The sequence below is a fragment of the Diabrotica virgifera genome, chromosome 3 (genome assembly GCF_917563875.1).
Source record: "Diabrotica virgifera virgifera chromosome 3, PGI_DIABVI_V3a".
Lineage (NCBI taxonomy): Eukaryota > Metazoa > Arthropoda > Insecta > Coleoptera > Chrysomelidae > Diabrotica > Diabrotica virgifera.
The window spans coordinates 213,840,260-213,862,533 of NC_065445.1; the positions used below are offsets into that span (position 1 = coordinate 213,840,260).

General features: G+C 38.2%; 1 protein-coding gene across 1 annotated transcript; it reads left to right on the forward strand.

Annotated features, from left to right (window-relative positions):
• Window positions 1-18,819: 18,819 nt before the first annotated feature.
• LOC126882358 (uncharacterized) lies at window positions 18,820-22,173 on the forward strand. The gene is made up of 2 exons (XM_050647250.1): window positions 18,820-18,988; window positions 19,674-22,173. Exon 2 carries the CDS (start codon window positions 19,693-19,695, stop codon window positions 22,084-22,086), a length of 2,394 nt encoding a protein of 797 aa, XP_050503207.1. The 5' UTR covers window positions 18,820-18,988; window positions 19,674-19,692; the 3' UTR covers window positions 22,087-22,173.
• Window positions 22,174-22,274: the final 101 nt, after the last annotated feature.

A 22,274-nucleotide genomic window follows, 5' to 3' on the forward strand; every position in this document is an offset into this window, starting at 1 on the left:
ACCTTTCAAACGAGGTATCACTTGCCATAAGGTCCCATTTAAAATTATCGGTCACAGTGGCTCTGTAACGTCATCTGTCACTATTACGTCACCTGTCATTACTAGTTAAGGAGCTTATGTCCGTTTATTTCCTCCCTCCAAATTTCACTTTTGTACGTATAACCGTTCAAAAGATAAGAGGGGGGTACGGACTTTTGACTAGCACTGTATATGACAGTATATTTAGTCGCTCAAACGTTATACATATATTAGACATATATTATTCAGGTAACCCTAATGGAAGACACGAAAATGGGGTAGGTATAATCTTAAATCAAGAAACTGCCAGACATGTTAAAAATTTTGTACCTATATCGGAAAGAATACTCCTCCTTCAACTTAATACCTACCCAATTACAACTAACATTATCCAGGTATATGCCCCTACAGCTGACAAACCGGACGAGATAATTGAAGCATTTTATAATGAACTATCCAACACCTTAAAATGCCTCCCCAAAAAGGATTTAACTTTGATTATGGGTGATCTAAATGCTAAGATTGGTAGGGGACAATCGGGAGAATTCATAGGGCAATTTGGACTTGGAGAAAGAAATGAGCGAGGAGACCGACTGGGTGAATTTGTGGCAGAAGAAGAGTTTGTGATTACTAACACTTACTTCAAACTCCCTTACAGAAGATTATATACATGGAAATCACCTCAAGACACTCCAGGCCGCATAGTGAGAAATCAAATAGATTACATCATGATTAATAAAAGATTCCGTAACAGCATAACATCAGTCAAGACATACCCAGGAGCTGATATCAAGTCAGACCATAACCCACTGATTGGCAAAATTAAGCTCAGGCTAAAGAAGGTTAGACGTAGTGTCAATCCAAAATTCGACATAAGTCTATTAAAAGACCAAAACACAGAACAGAGTGTAAAACGGTATATACAGAACAACTTGAATACCGTTATTCAATCGGATGTAATGGACCAGGAGATAGAAAAGTTGCATACAGTTTCACAAGACATACGTGAGAAATTCCTCAAACCACCAAAAATAAAGAAGAAATCGTGGATGACAAACGAGATTTTAGATATGATGGAAGAGAGGCGAAAGTCCAAAGATCAGGACATGTCATTATACAAAAGAATAGATAAAGATATCAAAAAAGCAATTAGAATAGCTAAGGATACACGACTAAGAGAACAGTGTGCGGAAATCCAGCAATTGCAACATAAACACGATTCATTCAATATGCACAAAAAAGTTAAAGAAGCTGCAGGCTTATACAAACCTAGAAGAGTTGGGTGTTTGGCAGATAACCAAGGCAAACCACTGTTAAGTGTGGAAGAAAAACTAGACACGTGGAAGAAATATGTGGAAGTAACTTTTGCAGATGAAAGGCAGAATACCATTGAAGACATTGAATGCCAAACAGGACCCCCGATTACCATTGAAGAAGTCACGTCAGCTATTAAAACAACTAAAGATGGTAAAGCTGTAGGGCCTGACCAGTTTTATGTAGAATTCCTAAAACTTATGGATGAACAAGGAATAAAATGGATAACAACCGTATTCAACAAAATATACGTAACTGGAAAAATACCCCAAAGCTGGTTAAAGTCGACCTTCGTAACTTTACCCAAAAAAGTAAATGCCAAAACATGTGAAGACTACAGAACAATTAGCCTAATGAGCCACTTACTCAAAACGTTTCTGAAGGTGATACATGGCAGAATATATAAAAAATGCGAACAACAGATATCATGGACGCAGTTTGGATTCCGCGATGCCTTAGGCACCCGAGAGGCTCTATTCGCTGTCCAAGTGCTTATGCAAAGATGCAGGGATGTTGACTGTGAAGTGTATATTTGTTTTATCGACTACAAAAAGGCGTTTGATAGAGTAAAACATGATAAACTCATAAACATCTTGAAAGAAGCGGGAGTAGATGATAGAGACTTGAGAATCATATATAATTTGTATTACAACCAAACTGCCAATATTAAAGTGGAAGACCAATTAACAGAGGCAGTCTCCATAGATAGAGGAGTGAGGCAAGGATGCATCCTGTCCCCGGTGCTGTTTAATATATACTCTGAATGTATCTTCGAGCAAGCGCTGGGAGAACTACAGGAAGGCGTATTAGTCAACGGAGTGCGTCTGAACAACATTAGATATGCCGACGACGCTGTAGTTTTTGCAGACAGTCTAGATGGTTTGCAAAGAATAATGTCGCGCATATCAGATATAAGTAGAGAATACGGACTTGATCTCAATACGAAAAAAACAAAGTATATGGTAGTCAGTAAGCGCGAAATATTAAATACACAGCTTTTGGTTAACCAACAACTAATTGACAGGGTCGACAGCTACGCATACCTTGGTACCAACATAAACAGCCAGTGGGACCACTCAAGTGAAATAAAACAACGCATAGGAAAAGCGAGATCAGCGTTCATAATGATGAAGTCTCTTTTCAGAAGCCACGATTTACCTCTTGCTACCAAAATCTCTATCATCCGATGCTATGTATTTTCTACGTTATTATACGGAGTAGAGGCCTGGACACTTTCCGAGGCTTCTTTGAGAAAACTCGAGGCATTTGAGATGTGGTGTTACAGGCGCATTTTGAGAATTTCGTGGGTGGATCGTGTGACTAATATTGAGGTTCTACGTAGAATAGGCAAGGAATGCGAGATTATTAACATAATCAAAGAGCGCAAACTAGAATATCTTGGCCATGTTATGAGGAATGAACAGAGATATGGCTTGTTGCAACTCATTCTTCAAGGCAAGGTATTTGGAAAGAGAGGACCAGGGAGAAGAAGAATATCTTGGCTTCAAAACCTGAGAAAGTGGTTTAATACATCGACAACCGGACTATTCAGAATAGCAGCAAGCAAAGTTAGGATAGCCATGCTGGTCGCCAACATCCGGAACGGATAGGCACCTTAAGAAGAAGAAGAAACGTTATACGGGATCGTATTGGGTGTTAAAATCATCTGTCAATAATTGTTGGAGATTATGGAAATGTTGTGTATATTAGTTTTTATTGTTGTGATGCAGAGAAAAAAGCAAGTTTATAATTGTAGTGACTTTTCAGTAAATGTTTCAGTATCCTAATAAAAATTACATAGGTACCTATTTGGAAAATTTAAAATGAACCTTTCAAAATAGCATGTAATGCTTTGATTTACATAATTTGATTACCATCAAAATTTCTGTCAATATTCACCTAATATATTGTTTTCTTACTCTATGTTTTGTTACGTATTTTTTATGGGAAATAAGCCACAATTTTACTAAAAAATGAATTTATTAACGTTTATTATTAATTTACTACGGAATCTCTAACGCGAGAATTTTACCGTCATCGTTGCATTTGGTTGTCTTTTTAAAGACAGATCACATGCTATGATTTTTTTGCGACGGATATTCTTGAGTTGGGATTGATTTCATGTAATCGAATGAACTATCTTTTAGTAAAGTCGTCCCAGGAACGCAACTCATAAATATTGGCGATATCATTTTAAAGTCTTCTACTTTAAAATGTATAATATACGTCTGAATTGCCAATATAAATGAGTCAGATTAAATAAATTATAGAAGAATTTTTTTACTTAGCAACAACATGTTTGTTTATTTTAATAGTATTTTGTATTTTGACAACGAAACCCGATTTGGGCTTCGAAACGTTAATAAATTCATTTTTTAGTAAAATTGTGGCTTATTTCCCATAAAAAATACGTAATTATAAAAATGCCACAAGGAAATAGCTTCAGAACAACACTATGTTTTGTTGTATTTTAATATTTCAATATTTCAATATTCTACAAAAATCAAAATAATTTGGTTAAATTCAGAACTGTCAAAAGTTTAAACCGTTTAGTTCGTCGATCTTCCCACATAATGCAGGTGTCTCCGTGGGTAGAAGTGTAAGATGAATGAATTCCAATACTAACTGCGCAAACATAAGCGGGTTCGAACCCCAATAGAAACTTTTATTTTTTTGTTTTTTTTATACATATTATGATTTTAAGTATATTTATTATATAATTTTTTTTCAGAAAATACGTATTTAGTTAAAAATTTTTCCGACAATTATTGTTCAGAAATCATTTGTGGCATTTTTCAACGTGTTTGTGTGTGTTTTATTCTTTCATTTTTTTAATTTTTGGTACTGTTTTAATAAAAATTTTTGAAAAGTAGTAAGTATTAAAATTAGTTTAATATTTAAATAAAATATAAATAAACTGTTTAAAGTATATTAATTTCGTTGAAATCATATAATAGAAGTATAATTTAACTTCATACGTGCGTACAAAGTACACACACATTTTTGTTTCAGCATGTCCTGTAATAACTAGACTTAGGCAAATATGCAAATAAAAAGTATGAAATATGAGCATAAATATGCAGTATTTTATGCAAAAATATGCAGTATTTTATGCAAAATATGCATATCTATCTAGAAAATATGCATGTGATAAAAAAATTTTACAACATTTTTTATTTACAAAAATACTTACAATATTATAAATACATAACTATACAATTATTTTAAATTGTGGTAACAATAGATTATCAAATGATGTTCAAAATTTTCTAATAAAAACTTATGGCTTCTAAATGAATACATAATATTTGTAAATAGAAAAACTTCTTTCGACATCAACTGATGTAACTGGGGCATTTTTCAAATTTACTATAATAGATAAATCTAAATTAAGTGGTTCGGAAAATGTCCCAGCTAGTACTTGAATCACTTCAGAAAGAACCTGGTAACCACTATTTTTTTCCATGGTTAATTTATATTTTTGAAAAATTTCCTTTCCAATAGTACCTTTAACGTTTTGATACAATGACTCAAATTCTTTTATTAAAACTGCGTACTCTCTAACTGAGGAGTATAACAAATTGACATTATTTCTCTTTAGAGTTCGTTCACTTGGAATGTTTTGTTTGCAATATTTTTTTTCAAAAGAACTAAAGATTTCATTAGATAATTTTGAAAGCGGTATATTAGAAGATACTAATGCACGACACAAGTCTTCGTTAAAAGTTTCTTGTTCGGTTTGTTTTTTGAAACTTGACTGAAAACACTTGGACACTGAAGGTTGATATTTTTCACCGGATGTGGTTTTTACTTTTTTAGCTAAATGTTTCGTGATTCTGACCTGCTGATCTATTTGAATTTTTTTTTCACGTAAAATTTAAAGAATATAAATATTCTATAGTTGTTCCCATTTTTAAAATCTAAGATTGTAGAAATAAACTAAAAATGAACCGTTTTTGCATAACAATTAAAATGTTTAAATTAAATCAAATAAAAATCGGTGTGGTAATCTTGAAAATGTCAAGAAATTACTGTGCAAGAAGGAAGAACCCCCAAATATTTACAAGAGGCTCTTGGTCTTTCCTGTTTACATTTAAAGAAAAAATACTGTAAGCATAAATTAAAAGCACTTAATTAATTAAGGCCAATATATATGATATGTTTTTGTTTTTTAGCAAAATTAAAGCCAACTATGCTATTGTTAGAAAAAAAATGTTAGCGACCTTTCAGTAGACTATTGAATGATTTGAATTTTAAATAGGTATCAAATTTTTATCGCAAGGAGTTTAAAAAATGCTTGAAAAAAGAAAAAATACATCGATTTATTGCGAACTAGCCTTGTGTCAGTACTTTTCTTAAACATAATCTCCTATTTTAAAATCTTTGTTCGTACCACCGTGTAAATTTTTAAAATAAAATAAAAAATAATACGTATGTACTTACTGAATTGCAACAACATGAGCAATAAACTTTATCCATATCCATAGATAGCTCTTTGTAAGGTTTTATCCAAGTTGAAACATTGCTTGTTTTCGGCATTTTCAAAGCACAATAACTATTCACAATTAGAAATACACGTTGTTTACGCCTCCAATTTTACAACAAAAGTGAAACCAAGTGAAACTAACCGTTAAAATAAAAGTTTTTACCTAGAGACATAAACTGGCAAACACAAACCCTTAATTCCAGGTCAAAACGTGACAAAACTATAAGCCGATGTCTTTTATTAGTTACTATCTATAACCAAGAATTTGAATACCAAGTGATTATAAAACAAAATTAAATATTGGCATTTTCATGCTATCTGTAAATTTGAATATAAAAATATATAGTTAACATCAAATTTTCAAATTAAATGCACTTTATGCTCACTTTTATAAAAATATGCAAAATTTGACATTTTTGCATTTTTATGCAATATATGCAAAACATGCAATTTGCATATTTGCCTAAGTCTAGTAATAACTATAAAATTAGCAGCGCTAATGATTACAGCTTCATCTGTATCTGACATTGCGGACGGATTATCAACGAATGCGTTCGTTCGCTACAATGTAAATGGTCTTACTTTGTACCGAACGAATAACCAAGCGAACACCTACGAATTCGTTCCTTCGTTCTTGTTCACTTTGATTTAAAAGCACCTTAAGGTGCCTTAAGCTACTGCAGTGTGAGCCAAGCTCACTCAGTGAAGCTGGTCAGTGTACTGGTGGGACTGATCCTAATGTGCTCATTTTATCTTATGTATACATTTCTTTTCAATATGTGGTCCCTTTCACGTACCAAGATGTGGTCTGGGGTCTGGGGTAAATTGATAAGACAAAGAGTCCTAGGTTCTAGGACCTGGGGTCCCTATTCCGGTTGCGTTTTAGTTTTTATTTCGCCAAAATAACTAATTCTTGAGTACCTAATAATTTAAATTTTTATGTTAAGGTCTCGGGGCCCCAGCTTAGCTCAGGCCTCAGGGCCAGGGGCCCTGTTCTGTTCCAATTGCATTTTAGTCTAAAAGACTAATTTCCCCAGTGAAAGATTAAAACTATGTTGCGGTCATTTCAAAATTGTGTCATTTGAAAATATTTCCTTGGGATCGGCTTTTAAAATACATATTTTTATTTTCCTCGTTAAAATCTAAGCACGGGGCCCCCCTTGGTCGGGGTCCCCGGGGCACTGCCCCAATGGTAGTTACGGCCCTGACTTGTTACTCCTCGTATATATTCTGTGACGAGCAGTCTTTTTTCCCAGGATGCAATTCAGTTGTTGCTGTACAGTATATTACATAGCATAAGTATGCAAATATTCTAATGTGTGGGCTTCTACGAAATAATATTGGCTTCAGTGCTCACAATTTGCAACAGCGCATCTATTAGTTTCTTACAAGAAGTAATTTGTGGTAGCTGTGGTCTGCCAAGTGGGTTTGTTCCACTAAACTCTTGTACGGCACGTGCAGTTTTGCTAACCAGGTTATCGCATATAACTCGTTTTCCTGCTGTGCTTTGCCAGGTTGAGTTTCTTGTATGGGAAGCTCAGGAATCTGCTCATGTAGTTCGTTATAAGGATTTAATCCACAACAAGTTCTTGGTTATTAATCTCTCTTTCGACTTCACTTTTGATTGTATTGCGTCTAAAATTTAGTCTCCGATAAGATTATTTCTTTTAATTACCCGGCATTGATCTGATACTCGCGTGTTGCTCCGATACTTGAATATCTGGGTACGTCCTGCAAAATTCGGCATAATACAGCTGTTGTCGGTAGCCGATCGTTTCTTGGCCGAGGTTTGTCAACTTGTAGTAGAAGCGCAAAAGATTTTCGTTAATAAATGGACACAGTCCATATTTCATGCGCTGCCTCGGTCGTCCCGCTTGGGTGAGCGCCGTCTTATGTTATAGCGCAGTATACCTTCAGCGAGTGGCAGATGTGTAACCAGGATGATCCTAAAGGGGGGGGGTTACGTCTACTTGAAGGTCTCTGGGGGGTATGGAATAATAATGGTGTTAAGCGTATAGAGCTCAAAGTACTTCCAAAAGGGGGGGTTATAACCCCCAAAACCACCCCCTGGTTACGCCTATGGTGAGTGGAGCTCTTGTTGTTGTTTGGCTCGCTTGTGGTTGTTGTTGTTGGGCTGTAGCTGATTGTATGACAATTGACATGGGCCCGCCTCCTAAACACCCTGCCACCGACGTCCCCCGTATGCTGTCATGTCCAGCGCCGGCTCCAGACGTGCCCTGGCGATCCCCAGGCAGCTCATGGACGACCCACATGGGACTGCATTTATATACCAACCTACTGCCAGTTTACAGTTTCTGTTCCACGCCAAGTATCGAAGTATCTCCGCTACCTTCTGGGTATTGGCCCAACGAATACATGGTTAGATATTCGTATAAAGGCCGCGCCTGATGATTAAAAGATCTGGCAAAAAACTCCCTCAGGTTATAATTATTATAGAAATTTAGACAATCGGCTCCTCCTCTTAACGATGCTGGATCCGCCGCTGACCAACATAGGACTAATTAATATAATTTAAAAAAGATAATATTAAAGCTAAGTTTTTCCCTATAGTATAAAGTTAACGTTTTGTTTTTCAACCAGTAGCTTAGCCTTTCGTCTTCGCTAATCTGGTTTTCCTAAAATCGTTGCCAAGAGTTATATTTATATAAAATTAGGTTAACGTAAAAGCACCGTATACCGTCCGGTCTCCCAATTCCGTCCGACAAAGAAATTGCGCTCTATCAGTGCCGTATTTCCCATTACGCAAATTACGCCTAGGCGTAAGGCGGCAAAACTGGGGAGGCGGCAAAATTTCAAACAATTATCAGGAAAACTCTTAAACTGAAATTATATACGGGGCCATCACCCAAAATCTATTTTACGTATAATACAGCTAAAAATGAATGAATGTTTGGTAGGTTTCCAATGAAATCTAAAGTCTCCGCCCCGCCGTAACATGGTCGGGCAGAAGTACAATTGTTGGGAATGATTATTTTATCTGACTGTAACAAAGGATACCGCTTATCTGCCGCGCGATTGCCGCAAAGAAGCCGCTTTAGATAAGAGCCGCGCTACTGATAGTAGTCAAAGGAAGTCGTAAGTGAACGTCTCGATTTTTCTAGTAAACTACTTAACTACTGGAAATTCCTAGAACATTCAGGAAACCCTGCCGGTAGGTATATAAAGCGAACAGTTACAGCTGTGTGCTCAGTCCTCGATCCGGTCGTCGAAGAGTAAGGTCACTGCTAGCACACCCCACTCTTACCGACGAACAGCGAGAAGCCTGAGAGCACCAAGTGCTGAAGAAGCGGCGCACGGTTAGCCCTAAGCGATTAGTTTGGACTCAGTGTGAAAAACCAACGACGCTTGGCCGTGTAAACCAAAAAGGTAGACGGATTGCGGGGTTTCAGAGGAATACTCTGGCCCTGGGCTCGAGCGAGTTCGCTCGCCCCGAACTCTACCTAGTGTTCACACACGGCTCCAAGAACAAGTGCGAGTAAGGGGGCCAAACTAACCGCAAAAAAGGCTTACAACGAGGGACCCACCAGCAGCAGGGTAAACTGCACCCATCAGGTAGATATAGTCACTGTCTAAACGCCGGAAAAGCACGGAGGGGTGGACAAGCCACCTTTATTCCTGGGGTTTACCCCCCAGAACACCTTGAGGCTGAGGTGCCCTCCGATCGCTAGACTTGCATCCTCCCAATTGTCATGCCTTCATCAGTAAGGTCCGTCAGTTCCACCCGGTCGCTTCGTCCTCGGACGACGACCTCGACAAGCGTTGCCACCACCACTACCACCACTACAGCCAACCAGTTTGCTTCCTTGCAACAGGAAGGCACTGTACCCCCATCCAGAGGCTACAACCGTGTCACGGCGGAGCTGGACCTCGAGACGCTTAGCGCGGAGATGCAAATCGTCCGCGATAAGTATCGCGAGGCCTACCTCCGCATCGAGCGGGACGACGCCTCCAACCCCCTTCTGCAGCGATATGCAAACGATTTTCCGCCTTTAACACCAGCACAGGCTGGTCCTCAGCGTCAGAGCGCTCGGAATAGGCATGGTGCTATACCAAAAATTCCAACCCAACCGTCTAAACAAGCACCCCAATAATCTCAACAACAACCCACGCAACATCAACCCTCTCAACAACAAGCATCCATCAGCGCTTCCAACAATCCTGAACCCAACGATTTCGTCTTCCAAAGAAGACAACTAAGACAAATGTCTTACGCCAATGTCAGAAACCAAAATGTCATAAACGCCATAAACGATCCTACACTGTCCGAATATCTTATCAAAGATCTCCCAAAAGATCTGTGTAACAAACGCACCTTCTTTCGGCAAATAAATGCCACCACTCTCTTAGCCAACAAAATCCATTCTTGTAAAGTACTCTCTCATGGCATCGCACACCTTCGACTTTTCAATCCGATAAATGCAGGGGATATAGAAAAAGCTATCCACACAGCAACTGGCCAAACCATGGTTACGGTTCACAGACGTAGCAGAAATGCTAACACTTCCACTAAAGAGCCCACCTACCTCCTCTGCATTACTGGTATCGACGTGGATTACTCCGAGCAGGAGGTCACCGACTTGCTCACAGAACAACAATTCCCAGTCGAAAGACTGTGGAGAGTCAAAGCCTATAAAACAGGCAAGGACTCTAAAGTGATCAAGGTGGTGACCAAATCCTTGGAGAAATTCACGTCAGCATTGAGCCGAGGCATAACTCTAGATGGTGAAATCTACAATGCCGAACTTCCACATGGCTCCGACCCTACAATCCCCACCCCAAAATATTGCAGCAAATGCTGCATTAACGGACACTCCATCGACGAATGCCCTCAAAAAGCATTCGTCTGCCCCCACTGCGGCGGCAACCACAAATCCAGCGCCTGCACCAAACAGCAGGAACCCAAATGCCCGAATTGCGGCGGTGACTACCCCGCATACTCCAACAAGTGTCCACAAAGACACACCATCCCCTCCGCCCAACACGAAATACAGCCACTAACGATCGAAAGATCATTCCCCCCTTTCGAACTCCCAACAGAAACAAAGAACATCTTGTCGATTCAGACTGCTCTGTTGCTGAACTTGTTGCCCGAACTTCGCGAACATATCGCTGCAATCACGGCTAATTTAATTAGCCAAGTCTACGACCACTCGACAGTGGTCCACGGGTACGGGAGCAATGTCACGGTGACATTCCGCTCCAACCACTAAAACCCTCCCTTTATGGATTTCACCCTAGGCACAGTCAACTGTCAGGGTCTCTCCAAAAAGAGACCCCTCATCAAGAATATCCTGTCGAAGCACAACATCCAGATCCTCGCACTCACAGATACTCTGTCGAAAAACGATCCACACTTCGCAGGATATTCGATCATCCATCGAAGCCGCTGTCAGGTTTCACGTGGGAATGGTATTCTCGTGAAACACGGAATACCGCACAACACACACACATTCCCACAAAATTTTCGTCCACCTGATGTGGACTTCCTGGCAATTGACGTGCATATCCCCAATAACGAAACCCTCACGATAGTCTCTTACTACAAACACCCGGGTCAGCCACTCAGCAGGCACTTGCTTGAGTATTTTTCAACGCTCAGCAAGGCCGTGCTGATGGGTGACCTAAATTGTAGACACACTCAGTTTGGTGATCACTGTTTAAACCCAGAAGGCATCCGCCTCACGGATTATCTACTAGACCTTCCCATTTCAAGAATCACCAACACTGAATTCACGTTTTTGAACGCCAATGGGGCCTCTATTGTCGACCACACCCTAGTTACTAGTAACATTCTGGATCGGTTCGGGGATAGATGCCACATGGGCGATTCAATAGCGTTAGACCACTTACCTCTTCTTGTCGACACCGACATACTAATTCCAAAACAACCAAACCCTCCAAGATCTATAAGAGACTATCGTCACGCTAACTGGACTGAATTCCAAAACTTCATCACACAAAATCTCCCTATGTTAGGCGAACTCGATACTAACGATAGTATCGACACCAGTGCAACCGAAATCGAGAACCTCATCACTGAGGCGATCACGCACGCAATTCCACTCAAACAAATAACCTATACATCACCGGCACTTCCACAATACATCATTGCCAAAATCCAACAAAAACGACGTCTTCTACGTCAATACAAGGCCAACAGAAACCCACTAATCAAAACAGAGTACAACCGGATCTGTGCCAGGATAAAGAGGGAGATATCTGTCCTAACGGCTCGCCGGTGGGAAGATGCTACCTCAAAACTGGACTACAGAGACGGAGGTAAATTCTGGCAAAAATTCAAAGTCCTAACAAAACAAAAACTATCTCAACCATCCCATCTGTTGGCCAACAATCACATAGTCAATTCCCCAGAAGGGAAAGCCGAAGCATTCAGAAATTCGCTTCAAAACAATTTTCAAACTCCAGATAACCCGAACTTTGATCGCATATTTAAATTCAACACAGAATACATTGTAAATGTTACTCTCAACCACTACATTCCAGTCTATGATCCTATCATGGACCCCCTCACAGACAGGGAAACGGAGAGCTTTTGCCAAATCGGCAAAAACAGCGCTCCCGGACCTGATGGCATCAACCGAAGGTGCCTCAAAAAACTTCCAGAGAGTATCATTCCTCTTCTAACTAAAATATTCAATGCATGTCTCAAAAACAGCCACTTTCCTACTCCTTGGAAGGTGGCCAACACCATCATGCTTTTGAAAAAAGGCAAACCCCCCAACCGACGTGGAATCCTATAGACCAATTTCATTAATCAATACTCTGGGTAAAGTTCTTGAGCTAATCCTAAAAGAGAGGCTCAATGACTTTCTCGAAAACCACAATATCATACCAAAATTCCAATACGGATTCCAGTCAGGTAAATCTACTAAACATGCATTAATAGATTTCACTACCAAAGTTACTCAAACCATCAACGATGGTTCATTCGCCATAGCCACATTTCTGGATGTGCAGAAGGCTTTCGACCAGGTCTGGCACGACGGGCTTGTTCGGAAACTTCTGGACATCGGGCTACCATTGCAATTTACCAAAATTGTACACTCCTACCTCCACAACCGTACTGTCAGAGTTAAAATAGGCGATCAAAAGTCCACCCCCTTCACTCCACAAGCTGGAGTTCCCCAGGGTTCAGTCCTAGCACCGCTGTTGTACATCATCTACAACAGCGACATCACTAACCAAAATATCCCAGGTACTCGGCTGTTTCTCTATGCAGACGACACGACTCTGCTTTCAACAACCTCTCGATACAACCCAAGACTCCTCTTCAGAAGAGCCCAGGCTCTGTTGGACGGCGTCGGCGAATGGTGTTGTAAGTGGAGAGTCACGCTGAACGCGAACAAAACAACAACAATTGTGTTTCGCGCCCCTTCTGTGTCAAATAGAATCATACGCAATGAAGACGACCAATATCCACTGAGACTGTTGGGAGAAAGGCTTGTTGTTAGCCCGACTGCGAACTATTTGGGAGTACTGTTCACCAGGACTCTCAACTGGGACGCAGATCTAAAGGCAACTTTAGATAGGGTAAGGAACAGGGCCAGACTTCTCAACGCTCTCTCGGGAAAAATTGGCAAGACACACAAGAAGACTCTCATTCACACTTACAAGACCTTTATTCGACCCGTTATGGAGTACAAATCATGTATCTACTCTCTTTGTTCAAGACAAAAACAAGAGAGGTTGTTGAGAACAGAACGTAGAATCTTGCGTAGATGCAACTATGAGCACTGGCGATATCCCTCAAACGAAATCCATAACATCTCGAACACCCCCAAAATCACCGAGAGAATAAACTGTCTGAACAGGAACTTCACAATCAAAGTAATCAACGGCCCCCCTTCCGACACACAAGAATCTCTCAAATGTTCCTGTTCATCTTCCGGCCACGTACTCCACCGAAAGCCCAAACGCAAAAAGATTCATGTACCGTCCGCTCTAATGCAAACATGCATTGACGAACTCCCGGTGGAGTACGAAAACATCCTTGAGGCTACCCCGCTAGCCTACCGTACCCACCTCTAACATTTCCTCTTCCCTACCCCGAACAGGGAGAAGTTGGTTTTTTGCGGTTTCCCAACTTCATCGCACAATTATACCTGTTCGTCCCAAGAAAATAGCCGCAACTATTTTCTCCACTCGAACGCACACTGTCCACGCTGCGCTCAAAGCCACCTCCTGACCGCCGACGAGGGACGCAGGTTCGCCTGTCGTTGTACAATGGTTTCTAGGGAGACTGGTCGAGAGCAAAGCACGGACAGTACACGTAAATGTCTATGGAACCAACAACAATCCATCAAACTTTCTTCTCTGTTGACTTCTTAGCCTTCTGGACACCACCGTCCGGCATAACCCAGGACCCAAGAACACCAGGACACGGCGCTTGCCCCAGTGTGTTTTTCGGACTGTTTGCTTTTGCTGCCAACACAATACATTCACCTCAAACCCTGAAGAGGACAAAATCCTAAACGGGGAAGCACATTGAACGCATTTCTTCTAAACATTATCTAGACAAGCAAATCAAACAATGTGGCTGGCTAGCTGTGTGCTGTGTGCTATCACCAGACAGTTGAAGATATGAGTGAGAGAGTGACTAGCAGACAGATTGGCTAGACAGAGTGGTTTTAGTAGTGAGATAGTGTTAAGTAAGTGTTATTAGTTATTAGGGAGTTTTTGTGCACACAAATACGTAAACGTAACGCATCTTTTTGACATATACGCTTGCGCATTAATGGTTGAACTCCCGTATCGCGATACGTATTACCTAAGGTTACGGGCTGGTACGTTAGGTTCATACGCATCCCTATCGAGCCGAAAGTCACCGAATGCACACGAGGATCTTGCCCGATTACCTACCAAATGAACATTTCATCAGCGTACTACCTGTTTATAAACATTTTAAGGTTATATTGGTTATTGGTTTACTCTATTTGAGTAAAATTATTCTGTGTTTGTAATTGGAAATTGGAGCTTCATAATAGATTTAAAATTTTATTGTTTTTAAGTTGTCTATTAATAAAGCAAAACAAACAAATCTTGTATTAATTTAAGAAATACAGTGATCACCACAATTAATAACTAGATAAACAAATGACCTAGTTTCAGTAAAATTTTCAAATAAATATTACCACACTATTTACATTATACCTACTGGAATTCTGATGTAGGTATACAATAATTTACAACTAAAAAGTAGGTATAAACAAAAATAAAACAATTTTAACCTAAGGAAAAATAATATTTTTATATTTAAATAGAAGCAATTAAAACCATACAATTTCATCATTCATTTATCTTTTTTTACATTTGTATATTAATTGTATATTGTGTGAACATTGTTTTATTTTTTTAAATGTCAACGGAATTTAAAAATGACTTTACGATTTGCTTTACGTTACGTTAAGGCAGTTACAAAAACTACCTATTTTAACATTCATCCTCTACGACACGTTAGTTGCTTTACGTATACGGAGATGCGTACGTTACGTAGCAACAAAAACTCCCTAATATTTGTAAAGAAGTAGAAGAGTGAAGAGTATTGAGTATTAGAAATCTGTAAATATTAGTAGGTAAATAGTGCAAGTATTGTTATACTTATAAGTGGACTTGTTGAAATAAAGTAGTAGGTAGTTTAAAGTTTTAAAGTGAGTTGTTGATTTATTGAAGAACGAAGAACCCACGGAAAATACGACGGGTAAAAGTCGTAACAATATTCAATATTGTTCATCCCAGTCAGTTAGTTTAAACTGTTTAAAGTGTCGAGTCCAGTGTCGCAAAATTTTCAACACTATGAGTGACGGCCGAAAACGATTAAGTGGAGCGCAATACAAGACGCTTGCTGAGGAAAAGCGGAGAAAACTTCATGCAGTTTTAGACAAAACAAAAAAATTAAACAACTATTTTTTAATTAAACCTACAACTACAACTTCCAAAGCGCAAACACATGATTCGGATTCGGAATCGGAGACTGTTACTGCTGTGTCTGCTGTACCTATACCACCAGATAATGCGGAAGCGATGGACACGGAGCCAAGTGAGAGTGAGTATCGATTATGTCATTATGTGAATAAATGTGTTTTTTAACTACATTGCTACTCTTTGACTCTTTGGGCATCTCTTTGGCTCTTTGGCATATTTTAAATTTTCATTTAAATGGAATGCCCTGATTCTGATTGCCCTGTATATTTTGGGCTGAAATGAAACATCATTTTCTCAATTTTCGACACTTATATGGTATCTTCGTTTCTTCGTACGTAACTGTTAATAATTGTTAGTCCTATCAAAAAAAATCATTGGGGGTAACTTTAAAACGGTAAACACAAATTTTAAAATTACCATCTCGTTTATGATATGGGGGAAAATAAAAAAATTACAATTTTGAAATGACTTCATAAATCCTTAATTAGTAGAGTTACAAAAAAATGTTTGATGTAAAATTTTATTTATGAAAGTTTTACAATATTATACCATCTTCGATTATCAAAATGCAAATTTTTAGTTTAGGGGCATATTCGCATATTCGCATATTTTATTGTTCTAGGGTCAGAATCTAAAATAGAAGCATCTGCATGTGCATCAGCTTCAGTAAATCCACAATGTTTACAAGCAGTTATCAGTAACGACCCTGCCGAATGGAAGGCCAACGATGCTACTATCGATTATTTGTTGTCCTTACCAAATGAAATATGCCAAAATACAGATGAGGATTTTTCACTAACAAAAACTGTTATTGGCAATAAGACACGGTATCTTACTAAGAACGTTTTCCGTCGGAAACTTGCCAATGAGGAAGAACAACCTCGTAGATATTTAATATATTCACCATCAAAGAAATCCCTGTTTTGCATTCCATGTCGTCTTTTCGGAGGAACCTCAAAAATGGCCACTGATGGCGTAAATGATTGGAGTAATGTAAATAAAATTTTGAATTTACATGAAAACTCCCACGAACACGCCAAATCCCAAGTAACCTTATTGCGGCGTCAACAAAAGCAAAACCAAATTGATTCATTGCTGTATCAGCAAATAAGACTCGAAGAAGATTACTGGCGAAAAGTGTTAAAGCGGGTGGTTGCAGTGACTAAAAAATTGGCTTCCAGAGGTTTACCGTTTAGAGGAACAGTTGAAAAATTCGGCAATCTAAACAACGGAAACTTCATGATGTGTCTGGAGCTCATAGCGGAATTTGATCCGTTTTTAGCCACGCATGTATCTCAGCACGGAAATCCGGGAAGTGGTAAAACGTCATACCTCTCATCTACAATATGTGAAGAATTTATCGACTTAATGTCGACTGAGGTTCTGAATCACATTATGTCCGAAATTGGAAAGTCAAAATACTATTCAATTATAATTGACTCAACACCCGACATGGCACATATTGATCAATTATCCGTAATCATCAGATATGTTACAGAAAATGGAAAACCAGTAGAGCGCTTCGTTGGCTTTTTGCCAAATGTGGGACATAAATCTGAAGATATGGAAAATGCTGTAATTTCTAAATTGGAGAAGCACAATTTGGAATTAAAACATTGTCGAGGTCAGTCCTACGACAACGCTAGTAATATGTCCGGCTGTTACAGTGGTTTACAAGCAAGGATTTTGAAACGCAACCCGCTCGCTGATTACCTACCATGTGCCGCCCATTCATTGAATTTGGTTGGCGTCTGCGCTGCCGAATGTGCCGGAGAGGCTGTAAGGTTTTTTGAAACGTTGCAGAGCCTATATACTTTTTTCTCGGCGTCTACTCGTCGTTGGGAAATTCTACTTTCCAATTTAAAACCCGGCGCTAAAGTTCCAAAACGGGTCGACGGAACAAGATGGTCTGCACGCCATGATGCTTTAATGAGCTTACGCGGGAGCTGGAGCAATTATTTAAATGCTTTGACAACAATTGAAGAAGCCGTTTCAGAAAAACCAACGGTTCGAACGGAGGCAGCTGGGATTAAACGTCGCTTAAACCGTTTCGAATGTGCCTTCATGTCGGTTTTTTGGGAAGTGATATTAGAGCGTTTCCATAAAACCAACAAAACTCTTCAGGGCGTCGATATCGATACTGGCGACGTAACTAAACTCTTTTTATCATTGATAAATTTTGTCAAATCTTTGCGAAATACTGCCATGTTTGAAACGTACATTGACAAAGCCAAAAATATTATGGATGAAAGATACGATGATGACCATCAAAGAAATCGGAGACGTAAACTTTTCCCAGATGAAAATAGGGATGGTGACACAATTCTGACAGGAAGGGAACAGCTAAAAGTGGACACATATTTTTCTATACTTGATAGGGTTTCAATGGAACTGAACAAAAGATATGAAGCATATGAAAGTGTTTTCAAAAAATTTGGATTCTTTTACGTTATAAAAGAAAGTTCGCAAGAACAGTTAATCAAAAGTGCCAGGTACCTACAGGAATGTTATAAGGACGATCTGGAGGATGCGTTTCCAACAGAATGTTTGCATTTCTCGGAACTGTTAAAAGAAACAGACATAAAATACGAAAAATGCACTTTATCAAATATGCTCTCGCACATTCGACAATACAATTTGGAAGCAGTTTTCCCCAACGTTGAAATCGCCCTACGTATATTTGTTGCTATGGCTGTCACAGTTTGTTCGGCGGAGCGCTCATTTTCTACCCTCAAACGATTAAAGACGTATTTAAGATCAACAATGGAACAAGAGCGATTAAATGCATTGACAATTTTGACGATAGAATCTGATTTGACAACAAGCTTAGATTTTGATAATATTATAAACTCGTTTGCGGCTATGAAATCCCGGCGAAAACTAATATAATATTATTATAGTTCATATAGTTGTGAAAATAAATATTTAAATTTAAAATTCTGGTTTTATTGCTGTTTTTACCTAGCTAACCTAAGGGCGGCATTTTTTAACTGGCGTAGGGCGGAAAATTGGTAAATCCGGCACTGCGCTCTATACCTCAGAGTTTCGTCGCAATCAGACGGCCGAGTAGAATTTTTGATAGGTTATATCCCCACTCATTCTACTTTTAGCACGCAGACATTTTACGTTTACTGTTGTCAGTGCGATTCAGTTCATTGCAAGTGCATGTCTTGTTTTAAGCTATACTGATTCCAAAAAAACATAAAGGTAAGGAATACTTATTTTCCATATTTTATAGATACTACGTTTAACAGTTATGTTTTTACTTATTTATTAGAATCTTTCATATTTATTTATTGTAAATATACATATATTTTTGTAATTTTTTTCGAACAATAGATTTTATTACCGAAATTAAAGTGGACGGAATAGGGTAATGCAGAATATCAAGGGGTTCTTGATACCGTCCTAGCGGACGGTATTAGGGATTAACTCCTTCAGTTTCAAACGCTTTGTAAATATAAGTCTTAGTTAAATAATATAATCCGACATATTTTAACCATAATATATATTTTGCTCCGTTTAAAAACCTAAATACGACCTATTATAGGTACAACTCATTTTAAGAAAATTAGTGTCAACTATTAAGTGAATTCGAAAATTCAATTTAAAATTTAACCCAAGAATGATGCATTTATTACCTATTCTAGATTTAATGTGTAAGTTTGGTTTAGTTTTTATTTGTAAAAAATGTTTATGGTAGTTCTTCCTCTCAGTTTGTATTATCAAGTATGATAAAAATGACTATCTAATTAGTAAAACTCATTTAAAGGAATTGGACGGACACAGGAACCTTCTGTCCTATATCCGTCCATGGTGGACGGACAGAGCTACCTCAAACTCCTGTTACCGACCCCATAAAATAAAAACTAATAAAATATTTTTTTTTCAGTTTTTTATTATCTGCAACTATGGTATACAAAAAGCGGATGAAGTATCCCCGAGAGAATATCCAAAAAGCTATAGAAGATATTAATTTGAAACGTTTAAGTATTCGACAAGCCTCCAAAATATACAATGTGCCTAAAAGTACTTTGTTAGATACTATGAAAGAAAAGTACAAAACTCCGGGCAATATTGGAGGGCCAACAGTTTTGTCCAGTTCCGAAGAAGACTTGATTATAAAATGGATAATCGAAATGGGTAACGTGGGATTCCCGGTAACAAGATCTCAACTTGTTGATTCTGTTTCAAAACTAATTCAAAATTTGAAACGAAAAACCCCATTTAAAAATTACATACCTGGTAAAAAATGGTACAATGGTTTTCTCGCTCGTCATCCAGAAATTTCAAAACGTGTTCCACAATCACTATCTTCTTGTAGAGCCGCAGTTACGGAACAAAATATAAGAAATTGGTTTACCCAAGTTCGGGATTATATGACAAAAATGAATTTTTTACACATTCTTGAAAACCCCAAGAGAATATTCAATTGTGATGAAAGTGGTTTCTATTTATCCCCTCAAGAAAAACAAGTGTTGGTTAGAAAAGGTGCAAAAAAGGTATACAGTCGCATAGCTAATGACGAAAAAGAATGTCTTACAGTTTTGCTAACTGTTGGAGCTGATGGTTCTGTACCTCCGCCATTAGTTTTGTATCCCTACAAACGGTATGTGTCAGCTGCAATAATAACGAACATGCCAAACCAGTGGGGAGTTGGGCACTCTGAATCTGGTTGGATGACAAGTGAGACATTTTATGAATACGTTACAAATGTATTTTTTCCCTGGTTGGAAAAGAACAGTGTTCCACTCCCAGTGATATTGTTTCTGGATGGACACTCTTCCCACATCAATCTGCCTATTACTGAATTCTGCAAAGAAAAAGGTATTATTTTAACAGCATTTTACCCCAACGCAACTCACCGATTACAGCCGTTAGATGTTGGTGTTTTTTATCCCATTAAAAATAACTGGCGAAAAGATGTTCGATCTTGGCGTATGGAGAATAACGGAAGAAAACTTCAACGGGCTGAGTTTGCAAAACTCTTAGACAAAACTTTGAAGGCTACAGTCTGTACATCGATAATAAAAAGTGCATTTGAATCATGTGGACTCTTTCCGTTTAACGAAAATCGCATTGATTATTCAAAATTAATAAAACCAATAGAACAAAAAGATTCTGATGATAAAATAACTGAATCAACATCCACTACAACTGTTAATGTTTATGATTCTAAACTACTTCGAGAGGTAGAGATACGTTTAAAGCCAGAGGTTGTTAACCGTTTTAGGATTGCTGAATCAGCGGCCCAACTAGAAGAAAAATATGTAGCATTGTATGATTTCTGGAAGAGTCTTCATCCACAAAATGTCGATCATGATAAAACTTTGGAAAACAATTTGCCAATTAATGCTGCTAACGAGACCATTGTTGACATACACTTCGATGAAAACTTTTGGTTTTGCAATAATGATACAATTGAAGCTACAGTCAAAGCAGATGGAGCATTGGTCTTAATTCCTTCACAGAATAGCAATTCTAGTTCGCCAAAACCTGGTCCATCAGCATCCAAGAACAATGATTGTGAGAATATAGACTATTATTTAGCAGTAAGTTCACCCCAAGAAAAAACACCACCTAAGAACAAAATAGTAAACACAACTCCTTGTAATAGCCCATTAAAAGATGATTCAATAGGTATAGTTTATTCTGATCAAAAAAGACAAGTACAAAATCAAGAAAAAACCCCACTTAAGCAAATTACAACAACATCAGAGAATAATAGTAAATATCCAACACCTTTCAAAAAAGCACTATTTTGGCCGGAAAGTTCTGCAAAGAAAAAAAATAATAGCACAGAAGACACCAAGGAAAGGAAAAAACCAAAGATTTATCCTACAGTAGCTATAAGTGATGAATTTATGGAACATCAACGAAGACTCAAAAAAGAAAAAGAGGAAAAAGAAAATGAGAAATGTGAACGAATCCGAAAGAGGAAAGCAAAAACAGAGATTCAACAAGCAAAAAAGAAAAAGTGTCCTCCAAAACACACACCAGGCATAGATACTGGTAATAATAATACGGAAAACATAAATAAAAAGAATATAGAAATATATTCAAAGGACGATTTTGTGTTGGTTCAGTACGACAGTGAATATTTCCCTGGTGTAGTTCTGGAACGAAGCAATGATACTTTGAGAGTTAAAAGTATGACTATGAATGGAAAGTACTGGAAATGGCCAGATAGAGATGACATTTTAAATTATGACTTTGATGATGTAGTTTGTAAGATTGCGAGACCTTCACTCATAAATAAACGCGGCGCCTATGAAGTTCCAGAAATTGAAAACCTAAAAAAATGAAGTCTTTTTTTTTTATTATTTAATTCATTTGCAGTCATTAAGTTCGTTTCAAAACTTTGTACTTAAATAAAACTTATTTTTAAATTATTTGTTTTGTTTTTTGGCCATTTTTTTGCAAATTTATTTAAAAATTATTCATAATGGGTTTTTTTTGTCATAACTAAATAAATAGGACGGATAACGGTACT

Coding starts and splice junctions, on each gene's coding strand:
- LOC126882358 (XM_050647250.1), top strand. CDS start 19,693: ATGGTATACAAAAAGCGGATGAAGTATCCCCGAGAGAATATCCAAAAA.